Source organism: Nelumbo lutea, chromosome 8, assembly GCF_056320005.1.
Source record: "Nelumbo lutea isolate HS-2025 chromosome 8, American lotus-T2T, whole genome shotgun sequence".
Classification (NCBI taxonomy): domain Eukaryota; kingdom Viridiplantae; phylum Streptophyta; class Magnoliopsida; order Proteales; family Nelumbonaceae; genus Nelumbo; species Nelumbo lutea.
In genome coordinates, this window is record NC_142691.1 from 17,314,030 (window position 1) to 17,337,003 (window position 22,974).

Here is a 22,974-nt window from a genome sequence, read left to right on the forward strand (position 1 = left end):
AATTCTGATCTGCCTCTAGCAGAAACGAGAGTTAAGAAAAAAAGGTTTAGCAGATTCCGACTCAGATAGAAGTTAGGTTTAGCAGATTCCAATTCAGATAGAAGTTTGGGTTTTAAAAACATGGGTTTGTCGCTTCCTTTATTTTGGGCTCTTGGATTTTTGTCATAAAATGACGGTGGACTCTTGAGAGTTTGGCCTCTCTTTCATTTTCTTGAGAAAGAAGATGATGAACAGTGTTTAAGGGTAATTTTGACATTTTAAAAAGTCTTAAATCACACATGAAGTCACATGACATACATAACTGACAGTCTATTAATAGTAGGTATTAGATTGTAGCATTTCAAAAGTTTGGGTACTAAATTGTCACATTTTGAAGTTTGGGTATTAAATTGGCACTCGGCCTAAGTACAAGTTACCTATCGAGAATTTTTCCTAAATTTTATTTGTCTTTCACTTTATTCACGTGTTAGGCCAGAGATCCCAAAACATGAGTAGTTCCATATGTAATATTTTTTATGCATTTATAATTTTTATTATTATTTAGATAAAAAATTCTAAATGGTAAGGGCATATTGATAATTAATTGTAACATAGATAAGACTTTTTTCTGCAAAACAATATTAAGGGATGTCAATGGATCAGGTTAAATGGGAAGCCTGGCTTGACCCGACCCTATAGGGTCAAGTTAGGGTCAAGTATATTTGGTTTAGGGCCGGGTTAGGGTTTTGATTCTTTGACCCTAGTTAGGTTCGATTTTTTACTGACTTGCCCTGCCAGGTCATGATAACCTGCATATATACCAAGTATTCTTGCAAATTTTTTACTTCTAACTTTATAGGATTAAAGTTTATAATTTATTTATATGTTTATTTTTATTTTCTTTTTTTTTAAATAGAAAAAATAACACCTTATAATCTATAAAACAATTTCCTTACTTAAATTAATGTATTTTAGATCTTCAAAATGTGTTAAGTGCATTTGAAATTATACGGGTCAAGTCGGGTCGGAATCGGAGTAAACCCTACGGGGTCAGGTTGGATTTCGGGAATCATGTGTTTTTAAGACAGGGGTTAGGGTTGATGCAAACCCATGCCAAATCCAACCCGTTGGCATCCCTAAATAGAAAAAGGCTTTTTTTAACAAAAGGATAAGGCAAAAAGCACTCGTCCAAACACTTAAAAGAACATTTTAATTTCCAAATGCCTATTGGTTTAGAACAAAAAGCACTCTCAAATAGTTAAACGTGGTCTAAATCCACTAAAGAAACGTAATGTGTGAAGAATCTGAATTTGCTCATCATAGAATGCGCCTCATATTATCTCCCCATGAATGACAACATGCAAGTATGGATGATGTTTCTGGTGTATGACTACAATGTCTGTGAGATTGGCGTAAGGAATGCTCTCTGATTCTCGTGTGTGGAGCACAATATCATGAATATCTTCATTGTCACTTATACATTTGTTGCAGCCACTCTCTTGAGAGACTAAGAGATCAATGAAATGGGAACAAATTAGTGATGAAAATAATCAAATAAATTTAAAGGAATTTTTACTCATGCCGACTAAATAAGTAAACTTTTATCTACAATTGCAAACGATGACAATGGGAGGAATTGATGCCAATATAAGGGGTGTATGGTGTTGAAATATGGGTGTTGGATGTTTTGAATTGTTGTGGGTGCACAATGGAGTTAAAATTTGTTAAGTGGGTTTTAATCATATTTTCCCTAAAGCTATGTTTGGTTTGAAGGAAAAGGTAAAAAAGCTTATACAAGTTTTATAAAGGTTTCCTTACTTTACTCTTCCTTTCCCTATTTTTTTTCTTCAAAGCAAACACAGCTTAAAGTCAAAGCAGCATTTGAATGATATTTAATTTTCATCACTGGCACTCTCCCTTTTTCACTAGGGTTCATAACGGGGTGTAGGGTGCTATGACCCTTGTTGCTTTGATTGCCCGTTTAGGAGGGTTTTCATATAGGTGCAGCTAGTTTTAGTGCTCATGGAAGGCTTTCATGCAAACGGCTTCTCTTTGCAAAATGAATTGAAAGCCTAAAAATTACATTTGATGAAAAACCCAGAAAGCCCAAATACACTTTCTTTCTAATAAAGTTGAAGCTTCTTCAAAAAGCCCAAATACACTTTCTTTCTAGTAAAGTTGAAGCTTCTTCAAAGCACTCATGTAAATGTAGTTCGACCAAAACTGAAGTTCTCTCAAATAGGCCCTTACTAGCTTCTTCAAAATGGTTGAGCAAAAGCAGCTATGCAAACATAAAGTATGCCAAAACTGACTATGTGACCAATCATAAATGAACACAACAATACTTTATGCACATGGGACAAGTGGACAACATTGGGTAGGGATCTGTTACCAACAAAGCACTCCAAACACTATCCCAACAAGCTATTGTAGCAGCACATTGAGAATATTTCCCAATATCCAACTGCAGAGCCAATTGAAATAATTGGAAGCATTTATTGGTAGCAGATCCAACATAATTACACAAATTCACAGCAGATCCCGACTCCCCATGATCAAAGTCTGGGTCACCCACTAATGAAAGATGTTCTAACACCCTCCCAACATCATCTAACACACCACATTTCATTCATGGCATATCAGAATCACATCTCTGCCTCATAATGTCAACCCCCCCCCCCCCCCCCCCCCCCAATGCCCCACAGCACATTCCCGCCATGTATTGGTAAGATCTCCTGATGTCGAGAGAGATGTGGGGCGGAAATATAGTCTTGGCGCATCCCACCTCAAAACTCCCCATGATCTAAGTCTAGGTCACCTGCCAGGGAAAGATGTTCCAAACACTCTCTCAACATCATCTGACACCCCACATTTCATTCATGGCGTGTCCCACTTTTGTGTTGGGTACCAATATGATGATTTGATGTGTGGTATCAGATCATCTTGTTAGGAGAGTGTTGGGACCTCTTCTATTGGCAGATGATCCCAACTCCCATGACCCCATCTTCAATCAGATGAAATCATTTTTTGGGTAACGGGTGGGAGACCGGATCTGTTCCTTATAGATGACATCACACATCGACCTGTATTATGTATTATTGTTTATGGGAAATGTTCTCAATGTACCGTGAAATGTGTCTGTGATGTCGTTGTGAGGCGCTTTGAAGAGCCAATTCAATATGTGGGGCGCTAACACCGCAAAACATGATTTTCGGTTTTAGCCCTGCGCTACGGCAGTGACGCAGCAAAAGTGAACTCTCCAAACGAGCCCTTAGAGAGTCGACGATCAATATGTGGGGCGCTAACACTGCAAAACATGATTTTCGGTTTTAGCCCTGCGCTACGGCAGTGACGCAGCAAAAGTGAACTCTCCAAACGAGCCCTTAGAGAGTCGACGATCACAAAGCCTTATATACCCGCTCATCTCTTTCGATGTTTTCAATTTCTTATCTGGGTCCAGACTCCTGAGCTTTCACTCGTTGGAACAATAAGCTATTTCGAATTTTCGGTAGAGATAGAGAAACAATGGGGAGTGCACCATCGATGCTAACTCAATATGATATTGAAGATGTTCAGGAATATTCCAACAATCTCTGTAGACTCTTACTCTTTTTCTTATTTCTCTTTGCTTCTCTAGTTCTAGCCAAATTACGTCTCTTGGGGAAATCCTTATTTATTTCTGAAATTCAGTTTCTCAGCAAGAAATAGTGTCCCTGTACGAAAGATTTTGTCAGCTCGATAGGAACGCAAAGGGTTTCATCTCCGCCGACGAGTTCTTATCTGTTCCGGAATTTGCCGTAAATCCCCTTTCTCAGGTACTGACTATATTTCATATCAATTTGTGTCTAGGAGGTTTTAAGGTGAAGGAATTGTTTTCCTTTAGAAAAAATTTACAGACTCATTGGTGATGCACTTCATGTGCTTGAATATTTGATAGTTCTGTTTTTACCTTTGCAGAGGTTGCTTAAGATGGTTGATGGATTGAATTTTAAGGACTTCGTGGCCTTCTTGTCCGCTTTTAGTAGTAAAGCAAGTATTCAACAAAAAATCGAACGTGGGTTTTACTTCCATGGATTGTAAAGATTGTATACCCCTTCGCAATGCTATTCATACTTGTAGATCTTGCTCTGTTTACTATTTCTCAATCTCTAGTTTACTAATTACGCTTAGAACCCCCTGTATAGATCATAAAAGATCCCACCTCAAGAAATGATGAGAATAGTCGTTTAATGGGGGCTGCCTAGTCTGATGTTAAAACTCCACTTGACGGATTGATTGCTGGTGGTTATGATTTTCCTATCAGGCCAGTAAGTAGGACCCTTTGAATGCTGGGACCTCCCCCATCCCAGGAGGGAAAAGAACGATTTGCACCTTAAATTTTGCAATGAAGTTATAGGGATTTCAAACTTGGATTTTCACTTATTATATTCCTTGAATTTTGGATTGTTGGTGAAAGATAATTCACAGTTCATACTTCGTACTCTACATCATTGACTACCTTTGGGCTTTGGGGCTTTGGTTGTTTTTTTTATTGATATTGTCTATCTCAGTGATCTTCAAGGTCTATGACTTAGACAACAAGGGAAAGGTCACTTTCAATGATATATTAGAGGTGCTGCGAGATTTGACAGGTTCTTTCATGACTGAGAAGCAAAGAGAGGTATATTTCTCAGTGGCATATGTTCCTTTTGGTTTTCCTCTTTCAAGTAAATAGTCACCAATGCACATAAGCTTTTGCTTTAGCCAGTTCTACCAATCAATATCTGTTGCTCAGAAGCAGAAAGATGTCTTATGGGAATTATTTACCTTGGTTTTTTATACCGTAGTCGATTTTCTTGTAATCTTAAACTGCAATGATGAGAGATTGTCATTGATACACGTGTGCAATGAAAAATTGGTTTTTTCTAAGTTTTTAAAATTTGTATAGTAAGCCCTATTAAGATTTCCATACCATATATTTCTCAGACAGTTTTGAGCCAAGTATTGGAGGAAGCTGGTTACACAAGGACATCTTCTTTACTGTTGGATAACATCATTAAGGTATTTTCTTCCCATTTCAGAGCCTTTTGTCAAGATTCCTGTGGAAATTTGTTTTCTATTAAACAATTTGGCCTTCTGTAGTGGTATAAAATACAAGGCTGCCCTTCATTTTGCTTGGTTCTAAGCAATAAGAACAAAAGCAAGGACATGGTTTCAGGTTGTCCTAGCTGGGTTAAGTAGTCTCTGTAGATAAGTAAAGTTCAAAATATATGAGGGTTTAAGTAAGAATTTTCTGTTTAATGTTTAGGCGCGTTTTTCAGCTTCAGCCTTTTTCTTATATTCTTTCGTTTTTTCAGTGTAGATGGATCATTACATGACTGGAATCATGCCTCCTAGAAAATTAACATGTGAAAATAAAAGGAGCATACTGAAAAGAACAGAAGCCCTATGAGTTACGATTCTAGTAATTTTTCTTGATTCTGCTCAATAGCTGACCTCCTGACTCTAGCTTCCTTTCATGTGAGAAAACAAGAGATGAAAACTAGGATCAATAGCATGATCTCTAAAAGTAGTATCATGAATAGTACAAGATATTAGATAATGGGAATTTCTTGCGCATGTTATGTTTCTAAAAGATGAGTATGTTTTGATTGGATCAAATTAATTTAAATTATTGGAACAATAGCACCAATGGCAACACAATGATTTAGGCTATCCATGGACCATGATCTTGAGTTGTTATGGAACCATATTTGGAAAAGGTTTTAACCTGATTAGGAACAGGATGGTGGTTCTACTGAATGGTGATGAATAAGTTATCACCCTTTAATAGATGGACCCAAACCCCATATTCCTTTGGTAATGTCTGCTGGAACAGATTTAGTGGCAACTTGGTTATATACACCACTGGGGATTTTGAGGGGTTGTGTAGCAATTTTATAAATCTGAATTGCTGTTCACTAATCATAGATTTCATTAAAGCTTTGCAACTTCTGCAGAAAGCTTACATGTCTAACCTAGTCAATTTATATTGGTGGAAAATGACTTTCTTGGAGCAACCTGCCAGACAATTTTTGAGGAATTTGTCAATCTCCTGAGATAATCTATTGTTAACTGGTGTGAAATGATCATATTGATGTTTGGAAAAAAAAAAAAAAGAAAAAACGAAGAAAGTAAACTGATTACCCATACCATGCTAGATGCATAGAATGCATGCTGCAGCAGGTAAGAACCATTCATTTTATCTATTTCTATTTTTATCCTGTTATTATCAGCACCCTTTATTGGTCCAATCATATGTAACATCTTTTTAATTATCTTTAATCTTTTTTTTTTTTTTTTTTTTTGTGTGGACGGTCCACCCTATTATTGTTATTTGACCATCTAAAGAATAAAGGTGAAAGTTTTAGTACCATATCATCCCTCTTGCCTGTGTTATATGTTCTTCTTTGGAACATTATTTTTTATTTTCAACCCACAGTTTACCTTGCATAATACAGATATGGAGATATAGGCTCCTGCTCTCTGACTTAAGCTATAACTTCTAGAAAGCATCTGCAGAATTTTCTTGATTTCCCTTTTCATATTGGTATATCCACTTTCTATTGTTATTGTTCTTTATTGTTTGCATTATCACTAATTCACTTGTTTTCAGATTCTTGGCTGTCCTGGATTGAAGATGGAGGTTGAAGTGCCTGTCGACTAAGTTAAACTGGGGAGTTTAGCTACCTTGGCTCACGATAAACAAAGGAGAGGATGCCCAGCAATACTTTGTAGCATGCGTTTGAAATCAACCTTGGGACACAACTCTGTCTATAATTTTCTTTCTCATACTTTTATTTTTTTGTATTTTCCATAACAAATGAACAATATCGGAGAAACTATCTCTCTGACATGAGAAACTAAGCTTCTGAATTTTATAAATAGTTAAAGATATGAGTAAAAATGGGTGGGAGGTAGAGATAGAAATGCAGTTTCATTTGCGTTTTATGATTATAATTTCAGTATATTTTTGTGTCACTGCATTACATTATGGAAAATTGTGGTGGCAATTTTCAGTGTGGATTGAAGCCCGAGGCCCTCCTTTCCAGTTTGGACCAAAAGCTAACCAACTTGAACCCTGAGATTTTACAATTCTAACCGACTCTGTTATGAAAGAAAGATGCTTAAATGTCTGAACTTTCAACTCTCACGTTCCGAGTTAGCAAGTATCTCTTGCTACAAGGATGGTCGCTTCAGTAGTTCAGTACTATAATCAAAAACACTGCAAATTCTCTGAAAGCACCGATCACCGGTGCACGGGGATTCAGACGGGTATGGGCACATGGCATGTATGGAAACTGAAGCATGCAAGACGGTCGATTGTTTTTTTTTTTTAATAGTTTTCATAAGCTGTCCTGATAATTTGAACTGTGGACATATTCCCAATTACAGCGGAAGTTTATACTCGTTAGATCTATGGAATTTTTCTAAAAACAAGTTAAAAATTCAAAATTATAAAAATATTTTTTTATTAAACTCATTGATCTAACAATAATTTATTTTAAAGATGATTTTACTAATTTAAAAATCTGAAATTAAAAAAAATAATATGTATTATATATTCAAAATGATATTCATGGTACGAAAGAGCTATAAGATGGAATTAGTGATACTACTGAATTTTTTTTAATTCATGTTACGTTGTACTATTAGTGATACTACTGAAATGATATGTACATGTTCTAGACTCTTGGTATTGTTGATAGTAACGGATCTTCTTATATATAAAGGCATGCATACATTTATGTGTTTATACTCTGTTTTCTGGTTCATGGTCTGATGGCCTCTGGCACTACAGAATGGGGGCAATCCATCGTCCATGCCCATAACCCCACCAACATTGATGGCAATGGGATTTGATCCCAATTTTTTGGGCATTAAACAATAACGACACCTGATTTGGTAATATCTTTCCAAGGGTATCGTGTGACAGAAAGGATGTCAATTAACCAGATATTGTCATGGTTATCATCAATCACCTTGTTTAAAATTCAGAGCAGTGTTAAATCCTTTCACTTTCTCATGATTTGATATCAACTCCATCTCACACATCCATATATAAATCTCTAAAAGGTTTCTTGCAGCTAACATCTCTGTGCATCTCCCATGCTGATGTTGAACAGATAAGACAAATTAATCTCCATGAATACAATATCACTCAGTTTTCATATACCTTTTAATGTTTCCTCTCCCTTCATTTACTCTTCCTTCACTATTAGAAACAGTGTTAAGCTTTTGTTCTAATAAATGACCATCCATGTATTTAAACAGGATGCAACCGGAACAGGTCTGCCACAAATTCCTACACTGAAAGGCAAGTCTGACTCTTGAATCAAGAGTTACTTAAAGCTAATATATATCTTCATACTTTCTTTTGGTAGGACAGTCACAGTGATGCTGTGCTGTGCCATGCTTTTACCCAGAAATAAACTCAGTTACAACTTACAACTATTTGTTGGGGTTATGCTTTCAGAGACAACACTATTCTATGTTTAGATTAGTGTCTTCGGATGCTCTCTTTCATTTCACTTGTATTTTGCTTTTGCTTTTTATAAAGGATATTTGATAAGCCCTGGACAAAGGTTGGGAGCTTGAGCAACTGATCCTCACATATTTGCTTCAGAATCTTCTAAGTTCTAACCAATGCTCTCAATCCTATGGTGAAATTTGATATGGCTATAGATGCATCATGTAAATCAATGTCAAGGAAAAGTTGCAAAATTATATTAACAAACATAAACTAAGTCAACAATAGACCATATAATTAATAATCCAAATGCCTGCAAAGTATAAAAATTTGTTTTCTTCATCATCCAAGCATTATCCCAATCATATGGGGTTTGGTTACATGAATCCTGTTTTTCCATTTTGTTCTATTTAATACCATATTATTAGCGATTAAATCATTTATTTCAAGTTGTTGAGGTGGTGGGTCCCACTCAAAATTCCAGATTTGTGGTGTGAAATGGATCTTTGGGAATATAAAGAAGAATAAAATGAAAGATTTGAATTCAAGTTAGTTCTTGTAGAGACTATAGAGTGTAGAGGACTTGGACCTCGTTCTTGAATAGGTTTTATTCTCTAACATGCCCTCTCACACAAAAGCCGAATGAAGCGTCGACAGCACAGGCCCACCCATAAATTGCACTGAAACTTAATTAATTATAATGGGAATGACGAGAATCGAACACCAAATCAATTGATCAAAGTGGATACCATTTCAAAAAGCCATTCAACCTAAAAGCTTAAAATGACAAATGAAATAAATCCTTAAATAGGATTTATTTTCTAACAAACTCTAGGTGGAGTGTCCAAGTTATCTTGTAGTCAGTGGCCTGCTTCACGGCTCTTCCTTGTAACGTGGCATGACTGGAGACTAGTGCAACTCTATTACAAAAGTCATGGCAGACAGACAATGACAACTTGAGTTGCGTCAAGGAACCTGGAAGGAATATTCACAGAGCAGAGAGCAATGCTAGTTTTATAGATACAAATTTATTCTAATAAGGAGTTTCGACGAAAACCCATCACAACCCCTTCTGAATTTCGATGAAAACCCATCCATACGAGCAGTTATCACTTTTATGATGTTATGATATTGGTTGGTTGATTGTAAGGTTTTTTCGTTATCATGGTTGATCCCTTCAATTTGCTCTACCTCTTCTTTTTTTGATGAAAATGTCTTAGAGCTTAAATCTTGGAAACAACCTTGTTTTTATTGGATCCTCCATCTGTCAAGATTGATGGGTCCTACGCATCCCACAGAAACTATGCATTTATTAAACTCTACAGTCTAGTTTCGCGGTATTACCGATTATACACCGCTGATCAACGTCCACCTGTCACAGACTTACAGTTAAGAGTCGTGATTTGGTGCGGCTGAATGCACGGTATTAATGTAGCAAAGTTCTAAGGTCGTCAGGCTTGGAATAAATTCGTGGGGCCCATAAATACCGGGCTCACCATTTATTCCCATCCGACGGATTTAACTTACGGCCTCGAATCGTTTCCTTTCACAACTTTCAGTTTAAGCGGAGCCACACTGCATTAACTTCTAGCGTGGCTTGCTCTAGTCCATTCAAAGTTCAGACATGTTTGAGTCTGACTTCACTTAAAAAGAGCTCCTCCAGTTCTTGGCTTGGTTGAGTGACGAAACAATGGCGAATTTCACACTTCGAACAGAAAACTGGTGCTGTTTCTCTCACCAGAGAAATTCCTGGAACCCCATCTCAAATGCTTCTCTCAGACACCGCCAGTTACATATCTTCTCCTCAAAGCGGTTCCTTAGGTCCAGAATCTCTTCCAGTATCAAAGAAAAAGGAGATGTTGCGGAAACGGAGAAGACAAGAGCTATCAACGGCCTACGGCGAGTTGCGAAGGAACCGGAGACGACGGTTCCAGTTTCAGTTTCAGAAGACCACTCGGGCTCTGAAGGGAGCTCTAGTGTGGAAGGGTTTGATTGGAATTGGCCACCTTGGAAGCATCTCCCCCATCGGTATAAGCTCATCGGCACTACGTCACTCGCTTTTGTTGTTTGTAATATGGACAAGGTATGCTTTACTTTTATTTTGTGGCGTAATTCTTCGAATAGTTACTGGGTCTTAATGCTTCTCCTTGCAAACAAAATGGGTAGGTGAATTTGAGTGTTGCTATAATACCGATGTCGCACCAGTTTGGGTGGACTTCATCGATGGCTGGGTTGGTTCAATCGTCTTTCTTTTGGGGTTATGCTTTAAGTCAATTGCCTGGTGGATGGCTCGCAAAGATTTTTGGTGGAAGGTTAGTATCAATAGCTAACAGGGTTTCCTTGATCCTTCAACCTTGTCTGGTATACTCACAAGGTTAGGATCAATTTAATAAAAACCTTACCAGAGGGACCATTTCATTGGATTCTTTCAGACGAGGTTGGAATATATGTGATAGATAATATTTCTCGATATGCATATTGTTCGATGCTTGTTTTATCTTTGCATGTTATGCCTATGTATTAGGGTGAGTTAAGTAGGAGATATACTTCATTCCTACTAGTTATTTTGTTGATGATGCAGAAAAATTCTTGAGGTTGGCGTCTTCAGTTGGTCTGTGGCCACAATACTTGTTCCTTTGGTATCAGGATTCCTGCCTGGACTTGTTTTTTCAAGGATTTTGGTATGTTGCTTTCTCTGACCCATATAATTCTGAAATTTTGCTTTTTGGGTGCTATGTGCCAACTACATTTCTTGGCCTTCAGTCTATTAGCGATTTCCATTAACGCTTGTGCAGTTTGCTCTTCATTTTCCTTTCTGTATGGCTTATGCAGATTTTAACTACCTCACCTTTCATCTTCTTTTCTTTAAATTCCAGGTTGGCATAGGGGAGGGCGTTTCCCCTTCAGCTGCAACTGACCTTATTGCCAGGCAAGAAATTAGAAATCTAGGACAAATGATGTAGCTTAGAAAACATAATGTAAGGATTGGAAGCATAAGCATAAGCATAAGCTGCAACTAACCAACTTGTGTCTTCCAATGGCCTTATTCTTGCTCTGGTTTTTGAGGACTATGTATTTTTCTTCTTCTCTATGGCTCCATGCTTATTTTTGATGAATGAAGTGCATTTTTTTTTCCTGTTGCATCCAATGTGAAATGGTTTCCTTTATGAACCTCCTTAGTGTAGACCTTCAGCTTAGCATATTTCTCTTTCTATATTCATTTTGTTGTAATGTTTATAAATTCTATTTTCTTGATATTACTGTTTGGAAACCTTATCTTGATTTTCTTCTTTTTGCACATATCCCCATGCTTCTGTTTTTGTGATTGCAATACCTTTGTTTGCATAGTAAAATGTTTTGAGTTATTTGAAAAGCTCATAGACTTCTATTCACTTAAGAATTATCCTTGCATTCCAGGTTTATACCATCGGCAGAGCGGTCACGGGCAGTATCATTTGTTTTTGGTGGCTTGAGTGTAGGAAGTGTTCTGGGGTATGTTTCTTTCGAAGGTGGAGGTAGAACTGCCCCATAATGTCAATATTTGTTTTTCTAGTTTACAGTTGGTACCGCTACTCAATTGTATTTCACAATAAATATCTATGGTGGAATTTGATGCTTGATTGTAGGGACTAGCTAGGAAAGAGAATTATAACATACACAAGATGATGATATTCTTAGGAATTTCTGTAGTTCACGTATGAGAAGCTATGACCTCTATCCAGAGTATTAGCATAATGTTTGTGCTTATATGGAAAATATACATCTAAGGCTTCTGTCTTAATGTGTAATGACAAGTAATCAAAATTCCAATACTACAGTTACAGTTCTTATCTGATGGAATAATCTATTTTCCTAAATAAACTCTTGTAGAACCATACATATATAGAACAAAGTGTGTTGAATCTCAATTCAATCCAACCAACCAAAATCCTATTCAATGATTTAAAGTCAGCAAATAAATCTTTTATTGCCAATATACAATATCGAGGTCCATGCCTTGTGTCAAAATTTGAGTCATCAGATCAGATGATGTGTTAAACCTCAATCTTATGCTTTTTTGGCCATCATTTAGCTCTTCTATAACCATCAGTTTGCATCAAAGCACTCATTGTTGTAGTGGGTTCTCTTATATTCACATGTTGAAACTATCTTGCTTACTCCCAAGCCGACTCCATGACTCTCCTGAGTTGACTCCACTTCCAAGCTAACTCCTAATGCACATTAACTGTCTGAGTCAATTTCTTTGACTTTTTCCCAAGTCACTTGACTCTTCCTAATCAATTTTGAACAACTTCTAGCTGTGAATTATCACATTTATCTATAAAAATATCAAATAAGTTAGTTAAACAAAATGTTTTGTAATTAGGTCAATTAGGGAGGCTCTTTCATTTCCTATCCATTTATGCCATGTGGAAGAATTCTGCAACCAAATCCAAGATGTCCTTTGTGGACGCCTCTGGACTGATCATGTGATTATTCCCCCATACTTATCATCCTTATAGCCTACCTTGTATTGGAGTTTCACCTTACTGATAACAAGCTTTCCAAGGTGTAAGTTTATAATTTTTGGTTGAGCATCTTATTATCAATACAAGATATAATGTCACATAATTACTTTTTATAGGTTTCTAAGTTGTAACATGATTCCCCAAGTCAACTCCATGATTCCTGATTCAACTCCTTTCCTAATTGTAATGAGATGATTCAAAAACTCAAGTCAGCAAGCTATAGAGATGAAGCCATCTTAATCTATTTTGCCTCATTCATTGTTGAGATATTACTAGATTCCCACAAATGCACTTATTTCTGGTTCTGTCATTTCTAGGTGCCACTTATCCGTATCCAACATCTCTGTCTTTATTGCACATATTTATGGCCATTTTGGTTTTGGTTGCCTATATACCGCATGCAACATTGCTGTTCTTGAGGCGAGAGAAATGTGAAATAAATTTCAATGAATATGGATAATATATATACATGATACAAAATTACAAATATGATGCTGAGAAAATGCAAGGAAGGGAAGCCTTGGAGGCATGATGTTTGGTATAATATCCTGTTTTATTTGTTGCATTGTCCTTAGGACTTTAAAGATGAGAGTTGTCGTGCCATTTGTTACTTTCTCATTTTAATTCAAATGAACAATAACAAGTTCCTTGTTTTTCTTCTTTGATCAACAAAACTTTAGAAGTATGGTTGGTGTTAGTAAGTTGTATCAGGTTGAAGTATGACAAGTTACTATTTCATTTTGCTTATACACTTCTTTTATTTTCATTTGAAAATGGGTTCATTTTTTGTAGTTCTAGAGATTCTGTTTGTGAAGGTTCTATATCATTCTTCTCTTGAAACATTTTCAATGTGGATATGAAGTTGACATGATCTGATAACAATGTTATATGATCAATCAATTGTCTTGAAATTCTATTTTTTCACTACAACCACTATTTGAGTTTTCTCCTGCATATTATGTGTGTGGTGTCCTAAGTTTCTAAATTTGCTTATCTTACTTGAACAATATACATCTGGTTATGACTATACCGTTTGCATGAACATTCTTTTATGTCCTTTTCTGAAATTGGTTAATATTGTAGGCTTCTCTCGGCTCCTCCTCTTATCCAAAATTTTGGCTGGGAATCTGTTTTTTACATGTTTGGCTTTCTTGGAATAGCTTGGTAAGTAACAATTACTTGGGGTCTATCCGAAACCACAAAGTAAATTTTTTTATTGATCAAACTACAAAATAAAATTTTGTTTTATGATTTTTTTTTTAATTCTCCTCTATGTATCATGTGAAAATGCAAAAGAAAAAGTCCTGATTTTCAGCCAGTATGGTTCTCCCGGTAGTTTGTAATGCTCAGTAGTTTATCCAAAAACTTGTGAACATTTTGAAATGCTAACATGATAACTGAATAATTCATGTTATTTTTCAAACAATTATGCAGGTGTTCGGGATTTCAGTTTGTTAAAGAAGAACAATCTTCCTTTACTGGTGAATACACATCACGTAAGTATTTGCCCCCTTTGTTGTTGCTGTCTTAATTATAAATCTTCTTATCATCATCATCACCTAAGCCTTATCTCAAATATATGTGGTTGGATACATGAATAAAGTTTCACCATTCCATTCTGTTCATTGACATCCATTATTAAAATTAGCTAGCTTCATATCTTGTCATAAATATAATTTATGCTTTAAATGTTTTACTTCTTTATAAATTGATGTTTTCTTAGTTATCATGAATGGGATGTTTTATTTCCAATGTTATTAGGCAATCTGTTGGACATTTCAAGTTGATGAGTACTGCAGACATAAATATTGCATGTTTCTTTTAAGTTAACATCACTATTACACTTCAACAACTCAAGTAGCAAAGTAAAATGCTATGGAATAGTTATACAAAAACAAGATCAGACGTAATGAAAAACCAGTCACCTCTGGTGAAAACAAGACCAAGTAGCATTACTAGCATGAGCAGTTGCAATTGCAAAATGTTTTTATTTACTAGTGGTCCATGGTTACAATATTGTCCTGAGAGAGATGTATTAATTTCACTATTGTTGTTCATATTATGATTATAAACATATAGGAACATATTAAATGCATTATTATATTGGTATATCTTTTTGTGGCATCATCATCAATTGTTTCAAATCCTGGAAACAGCCTTGTGCACTGGGCTGCCCTTTTTTATCATCAGTTGTTTCAAATAACTTGGCTTTCCAGCTTGCACTTCAAGGTTCTTTTTTTCTCACAATTATAAATATCAATCAAACTTTCTTTTTATAACAGGAAATTTCCAGAGTACTGCTAACAGTCCTTTGACATATTTCTCTGGGGAAAAGTCATTGAGTGCCTCCATGAAAGAGTTGGGTGTTTCAGTGAAGGTACATGCAATTAACTGTATAAGTATGACATGTGACATGATCATGAGATTGAGGCAACATTTTAATGCATCAAGTCCACAGATTGAACCTCAAAACATGTCCTATGTTCTTATTAATAAATACTTTCAAAATAAAATGTTCAAATTACATTTATAATTGCCAAGTCCAATAGGTTAGCGGGACTTGACCAAATAAAACAATCATTCTTTATTAGGATGCAAGATAATTTTTTATATGTTTCATTTAGTTGTTACTTATTGGAAAGCCCTGGTTTTGTGTCTTTCACTTAACACCCTGAAGCTTATTCAACCTGCTTTAGACAGGTAAATGTCATTGGCTCATGCTTGAACATTGTGCACCTAGCACAACCAGGTTGTAAGCATTATTTTATGTTATATATGTTACGTTTTTCATCGGTTTTGCATATATTACATTGGTATCACTCAATCTCTTATGATTATCTCCTTGTATATCTCTTTTTCAATAATTTTTTTTTTTTGATAAATGAAGGAAGGAGATCTTTTCCAATAAAATTTTTACCTTAACTTTTCAAAAATAAAAAAAATATGGGCAATGGATTCACCACGTAAGGTGCAACTTTTTTTTCAGTGAATCTTTTAACACTTCAGATTCTTTATGTGCCTTCCATTAATTCGAAGGCAAGCATTATTTTATGTTATCTGTTACATTTTTCTTTATTTATCAATAAATATAAAAAGAAAAGAAAAAGAATTGATACATTTGGACAAATTATTTGCAGGAAGTACCATGGAAGGAATTTTTCCAAAGTCCTGCTGTATGGGCAATGATATATGCTCATTTTTGTGGGAGTTGGGGCCATTATACTTGTCTATCATGGCTCCCTACTTATTTTAGGTATATGTTTCTTTTATTTATTTCAGCCTTTTCATTTTGGTTCATTTTGAGTTATTGGAGATTTTAACTTGTTTTCGTTAATGAGATATGCTTTTGATCTACATAAAAGTTATTGCTGTTTTTGGATTAGAGTATTGATGGATTTGAGGTTTAGGATGCTGTCCAATCTCACAAGCTTCCATGTTCTGTTATTTGGTACAAACACTGTAGAGGAATGAAAGTCAGGATCTTGTGGAATTCTACAAATACATTGTTGTTTGAGGGTCACTAAAGTCAGAAAAAATTGACATGGTTCAGAACTGAGTTCCATATCTGCACCCAATTTTGGCAGTAGTTCAACAGAGCCCTTAAATGTTGTATACATGTTATATGATATTATTGTTTAAGGGTCAACTAGGTGCATCCACCTACCTTGTACAACAGTAGGTGCATCATAGTTGGCCAAATGATAAAGAATACTGTGCCAAACACTTGATCCAAATCGTATGGGGTTTATCCCCAGATCTCTAGAGCCACTAGAACAGAACAGCCTTGTTCATAAGCCTAAAACGTCTTAAACCTGCACCACCACTTTCCTAGGGGAGGACACTTGAATTCAGTTAACCAAATAGTATTTTCTCTTATTATTTGTCCCATCACAGAGAGATCTGAATAATTTGTTTCAATGCATTAGTTACCAAAACCAAAGAATCGGGATAGCAAACACATCATAAGATTTGAGACTTCCATTCTCCTTTTTTACAAGTTTGAGCTTCCAGTTTACATACATAAGCCTTCATCCAGATAACTTCCTCCTAAATCTCCCACTATCAAATCTCACATTACCTTAGGCCCAGAGATGAATTTGTAATTGGGTAATGTAATTCAATATATTTTTTTCCTTTTCTTTATGGTCAAGCTTGGGCTGTTTGTATATAGGTCCTCTTCATTTCAAACATTTTAAATGCTTGGTTTTTTCTTCTTCTTTTCATCTATAGATCCATGGTTCACTGTTTCTCATTAAAAAAAAAAAGACATTACCTTAGACTAATGGTTGGCACCTGAGGTAGGCCAAGATATCTAAATAGTAATGATTCATTCGTACACCCAAGAGAAACTACCAAATCTAAGTGGAGAACATTTCTAGCTATAAAGACCTTAATTTTTGTTTAACTGAATGGCTATTCCATACACCACTTCAGAACACATTTAATTTCATTATCTCAAAAGAATTATTTACATTGCCACTTTGCATCTTTTCTTGCTTATCTTTCCATGTTTACTTTTGTCATTGAAATTAGAAAGACATTGAAGTTTCAATTGATATTCTGTGCAGTGAGGAGCTGGACCTAAACTTGACTGAAGCTGCATGGGTAAGCTCATGCTATCATTACTTTTCATTACTCTAGCCTTCTAAGGAAGAATCCTTGGATGATGAAACATGAGGCAACCTTGTTGTAAGTAAATGTAAACTGTGTAATTATTAATATACAATTGACATACAAGCTAAAGAAGTATCACTTAAGTTACTGCATTTGATGGATAAATAATATATTATTAGAGATCAGATCGTGCTATTAAGGTAACAGTATGAAAAAAGAAAGTTATTCTATAAATATTTCTTAAAATGCTATTCAGGATATCCCATTTTCCTTATTCTTAAGGGTCGAGATTTAAGCAGAATGAACTATTGAGACTTCTAGTAAAGATCATTGCAATTGTGGGTATAATGAACTATAACTACTAATAATATCTAAACACAAGTTATGTAGAATATAAAACTTATTCAACTGCAAGGTGGAAAGTTCCTGCCTCAAGGACAGTATCATCAATTTGGATATTTTATTTAAAAGTTCATGAACTTCAGCCAGAAGTAAATTGAATTTTATAGTTGGCCTTGTATCTACTAAGCTAAACCAACCATCTGCAAGAATGCATTAAAATATAGCTGACTTTGACAAACAAGGCATAGACCATATATACCAATGTGATGAGTGGAAATGCCACAATAAGTGATATTACTTCTGAAAACTTAGAATTTTAAACATGCTGACATGTTAGAATAATGATGTTTAGTTCTATGGCAGAATTTGTTGATGATAAAGAATTCATGCTAACTAGAATACAACTTTTGACTGGTAGTTTATGTGGAGCATATTAGTTCCTCATCACCTGTACATTGAATGAATCGATTACTTGGGATTGATTTCATGTCAGATCACCTAAAATGTGAACACATCCAAGAGGTAATTGACCAAATTGTCTCAGCAACATCGCCAATAATATATTATGGAAACTGTTGGTTCATCTGTCTGATTTGTGCTATATTTGGTGACTTAAAATGCATATTTTAAATTTGTGGCATGCTCCATAGGCATAAACTTAAGTGCGTGAGTTATCCTTTATTTTAAAGAAGTTTATGTCAGGAAATGTTCCATGAACATCAATGGAACTTTACTTCAATGCTTCTGAAAAATGGACCATAATAAGTTTCTCTTTCTTATCCATTTGTAATTTTATTATGTAGGTATCTGTTCTTCCACCTTTGGCTTCTATTATTGTCACTAGTGTTGCATCACAATTTGCTGACAACTTAATTGCCAGTGGAGTTGAAACTACAACGGTATGGAGTTGGGGTGCATACTATCTTGGTTATTTGAATTCCAGATGAAATGAGCATTCTACTAATACCATCTTACTCATTTTGGAGAACTGAAATTTTTTATCTGTAGTGCACCTCTTTATCTATGATCTATGATACTACTAAAAGTATGAGTGAGCATGTGGAACTTTCTTCTTGACTAAAATACCCCTGTTTTTGAATTTGGTCCCACTAATTGTGAAGGCTAAAAATATAATTTGAATTGCTACTTTTCACCTCATTCAATTCCCTCTCATTAAGTCTAATGTTTAAGGTATTAAGTATTAACTCCCATTCTCTTCATTAATTCTTATATTTAAGGCATTTTTCTCACCAATAAGTTTTACTAACTATTTTTATGTTCAATAAATTCTACTAACTATTCTATGTTCAATACTTTTTACAATATAAAACCCATGTTCCCATGTTTTTTTTTTAAATAAATCCAAAAATGAAACCACCCATGAGGTGGCAGTTAAGCAATTCAACCATTTGGGTCAAAAGAGTCAACCTATGATGCTATAGTTAAATAATAATATTTTTAAAATAGAAATAAATACAAAAAATCCAAAGTAAAAAGAAAAATATAAAAATTCGTAGAAAACTTTTGGTTACATCTTTAATATTATATATTTATCATATTAAACAAAAATAAGTGTGATAAATATGACTTTTATAACATAGAAATATAAAAAGTTGTAGAAAAAATTGGACACATTTTCTTATTTTTGTATAGTGAGCTGAATGTAAAGGCTTCTGTTCATATATAGGCACCTTTTTGTATATGCTGAGGGTTTTTTTCCCTCTTATAGTCTTCTTCAATACAATCAGTTTACCACTTCTCAAAAACAAAGGACATATTATTACTATCATCATCATCATCATCTAAAATTGCCATGTGCAAAGTACATGTACATTAGTAAGTTATTTATAAAGAGGAACAAAACAAAATATGCTAGTATGAACATAAAAAGAATGTCCAAAAACTAGGCCAAAATCCCAACCTTCTCAGATGATTATCCCAAGTCATTATGCTAGGAACAGATCTCGCTAACATAATATTGCTCTATCTACCTGGATAATCCATCAGCCAATACATTTGATGATCATCTGAATGATGTAAATAAGATATTCTGCCTAGATGCAAGAGGGACCAGTGCCTAGTGTAATGGTAAAATCTCAGGTTGACAAGCATGACAATGTTGATTTGAGTCTGATATCAGGCACTGTGAGCAAGAAAAAAAGTTAGTCTGTATCCAGTCCACCCCTCCCAAGACCCCAAATGATTAGGGCCAGCATTGAGTAATGGCCTTTTTCTAACCTAAACACAAGATCTCTATCTTCTCTAGTGAAACGTCACATCTTCAATTGTCCTCCATTTATTTAGCTAGTTACAAGTTACAACTAGGGGTGATCAGGGCCAGACTGGGTCTGGTGGGGCTTAGCACCTATGATAAGGGGCATAGCCCGGGTCGTGGGCTTACAACCATAAAAATAGTTTAAGTATCATATATAATATGCATTTATGTATCATATCATAACGTGTTTGTGTGTAAACATGTGCTCATAATTTAACGATGGACATGGCACTAAACAGAATAAATTGGAAAAAACAGGATTCAAGTAGCCAACCCCATATAGTTTGGGATAAGGCTTAAAGTATTGGGCCCAGGCCTTTCCTTGAAATTTGTGGGCTGGGCTGGAAATTATCACCCTTCATTACAACAAGTTAATCTCATTCCACTTTCAGCCTTACATAAGTCTCAATTCGCAATTAGGTTTAAATTTTTTTCTCTAATTGCAGTTCTGTAAGCACTCCAGTTAATTCCCCAATTCATCCAAATAGCAGCCATCAAAATTTCAACTTAACTGCTCCTTGGGAAACAGGGGACAAATTCCAAAACCATAGATTCTTCTCACTAATTCTCGTATCCATAAAACATTTGAAGAATCTTGGCAGGATAAGCTCTTTCGATACAATGGAATCAAACTTTTTTACTGTCTTTGAATTGCAAAATGAGAGTGCAATTAGTAGTTATGATAAATATCTGAGACTGGGTTTAGGATTAGCAGCATTTATTGCCATGCTGAAAAGTTGTTTTAGTTTTTCTTATTACCACTTACTTATTACATCACCTTTGCAATGTAGGTGCGAAAGATTTGCCAAACAATTGCCTTTTTGTCTCCTGCAGTTTGCATGACTCTTTCCTCTTTGAATCTAGGATTGCCGCCTTGGGAAGTGGTGACAATTCTCACTGGTGGCTTAGCCCTATCCAGCTTTGCTTTGTCAGGTATATACTTCAACTTCAATATTTCCATCTTCTAAGGTGGTCAAGTTGCAAATTGATTTAAATTTTCTAGGTGTAGAGATTTCATAATATCTACACCTTGTATTGCCACAGGGCTTTATTGTACTCATCAGGATATTTCTCCTGAATATGCAAGTATACTTTTGGTAAGTTTCTACAACTTTTCACGTCTCTTCTATGTTTAATATTCCTGTGACGAGTGTCCTTAGGGTGAGTTATAGGAACCAGGACTAGAGTTAATTAATTTCATGCTCCTTTTGGTATCCTTTTCATCCTTGTCTTCCATTTGTAACAAACATCATTAAAGATACAGTTTTGATTGCAATCCAATGTGTTTTCCTGTGCTCTAGGTGTTAGTTGGAGGGAAGGGTTGTGTGATGTTTGTTGTCCTTGACTGTATAAAATATGTGTACCCTGGTCAATTGTTGTCCCAAGGTCATGGGTAACTGAATGTCAACCATGTAACAAGTGGATCTTTTCCCCCACATTAACCATTTGATTTACATTTATCTTACCATATAATAAGATTATACCATAACCCAGAAATCGTGATAAAAATGATGATCCAACCATCAACACTGGATTTTCCTCCACAACTACTATCCATTTATTTGAAGCAGACAAGTCTCGATTCCTAATGTAGGGATAAAATTGTTGAATCTTGTTATGGCTGGCTTAAAAAGGTGATCACCTACTGAAGAACAAGGTTCAAGGTATCAATACTCTTGATACACAAATTTTTCATATCAAGAGTTTCTATTGAGCGGAACTATTTTTTCTCTAATTTTTGTTCTGGCAGTTTGACAGGAGACCTTCACATCACATATTGGTGTTTGAAAACATTGAAATCTTAGAACTCTATGTTAAATGTATTGGTGAATGGTGACCCTGAAAACCCATACTTATTGGTCAATACACACCAATATGTTGCGATATTTTGAACCTTGCTGAAGAGTGGAAAAAACTTTTTAGGCCAAGTGTATGGCATTGAGTGCAAAATATGAGTTGTTTCTTATATGAGATGCCAAAATACATCTCTTTAAATAACTCAATTTTTCAATTCTGAAGTGTCAGGAATTTGTGTGAAGGAAATTCCAGCAAGAAATAGTTTTAGAATTCCCTAATTAAAAAATATTTTTTTTCTTACCACTCTCTCTCTCTCTCTCAGGGTATTACCAACACTGTTGGGGCGGTGCCTGGAATTGTTGGTGTTGCTCTCACAGGCTACCTTTTTGATTCAACACACTCATGGAGTGTAAACTCCCTGATCTTGAATAATTCTTGATTTTTCTCCCTGTTGACTATTTCCATCCTAGAGTGTTTTATAAATTTATCCTTTTTTTTTACATTTATTTTCTGCAGATATCATTGTTTGCACCATCAATCTTCTTTTACTTGACGGGTACAATTGTATGGTTAGCGTTTGCAAGCAGTAAGCCTCAAAGCTTTTCAAAGAGGGACTGATCCTTTGTCTATCTGCGGATTCACTAATTCTGTAATGAACCACTGAAGTTGGAGTTTAGTTCACTCTATGGTATTGCTAAATTCGTTTCTTTTACAGAACTGTTGGCAATGGATATCATCCACTTAGAGGATCGTACTGTTGCAGATCTAATACAGAGAAAGAAAAAAAAGGGAAAATCTGTATATACTCAAATGTAGTTCATTGAACATAATGTATGAGCATGTTAGATTTTTTGTATGTTTGGAGTTGGTGCACCCAACCCAAGTTTTCCCCAGTGATGTATTCATTTTCATTGGTCTGCCAAATAGAAATAATAGAAAGTTTTTTTTTTTTTTTTCTCACAAAACTCACA

At 35.3% G+C, this 22,974-nt stretch overlaps 2 protein-coding genes across 3 annotated transcripts; both read left to right on the top strand.

Moving 5' to 3' along the window:
• Positions 1–3,223: 3,223 nt before the first annotated feature.
• Positions 3,224–6,927, top strand: LOC148843061 (uncharacterized). The gene is made up of 6 exons (XM_088959904.1): positions 3,224–3,574; positions 3,670–3,794; positions 3,937–4,033; positions 4,530–4,639; positions 4,945–5,019; positions 6,614–6,927. Exons 1-6 carry the CDS (start codon positions 3,505–3,507, stop codon positions 6,662–6,664), a joined length of 528 nt encoding a protein of 175 aa, XP_088816030.1. The 5' UTR covers positions 3,224–3,504; the 3' UTR covers positions 6,665–6,927.
• Positions 6,928–10,061: 3,134 nt separating this feature from the next.
• Positions 10,062–22,968, top strand: PHT4;5 (phosphate transporter 4;5). Of its 2 annotated transcripts, none has more exons than XR_016103301.1 (15): positions 10,062–10,550; positions 10,634–10,779; positions 11,049–11,148; positions 11,344–11,396; positions 11,885–11,959; positions 14,059–14,139; positions 14,410–14,471; positions 15,258–15,352; positions 16,113–16,228; positions 17,544–17,580; positions 18,735–18,830; positions 20,998–21,139; positions 21,210–21,303; positions 22,326–22,412; positions 22,520–22,968. XR_016103301.1 is itself a non-coding variant. In XM_088958001.1 (15 exons), the coding sequence occupies exons 1-15, from the start codon at positions 10,158–10,160 to the stop codon at positions 22,619–22,621; spliced, it is 1,638 nt and encodes a 545-aa protein (XP_088814127.1). In that variant the 5' UTR covers positions 10,062–10,157; the 3' UTR covers positions 22,622–22,968. The 2 variants fall into 2 exon arrangements, 1 of the variants encoding a protein (XP_088814127.1); XM_088958001.1 differs by having other exon boundaries at positions 21,251–21,303.
• The last annotated feature ends 6 nt before the right edge of the window (positions 22,969–22,974 follow it).

Excerpts from the sequence above, each read along its gene's own strand:
- LOC148843061 (XM_088959904.1), top strand. The coding sequence starts at position 3,505 with ATGGGGAGTGCACCATCGATGCTAACTCAATATGATATTGAAGATGTT. Across the intron at positions 3,575-3,669 it reads GGAATATTCCAACAATCTCT|TTTCTCAGCAAGAAATAGTG; the intron begins GTAGACTCTTAC and ends TCTGAAATTCAG. Across the intron at positions 3,795-3,936 it reads CCGTAAATCCCCTTTCTCAG|AGGTTGCTTAAGATGGTTGA; the intron begins GTACTGACTATA and ends TTACCTTTGCAG.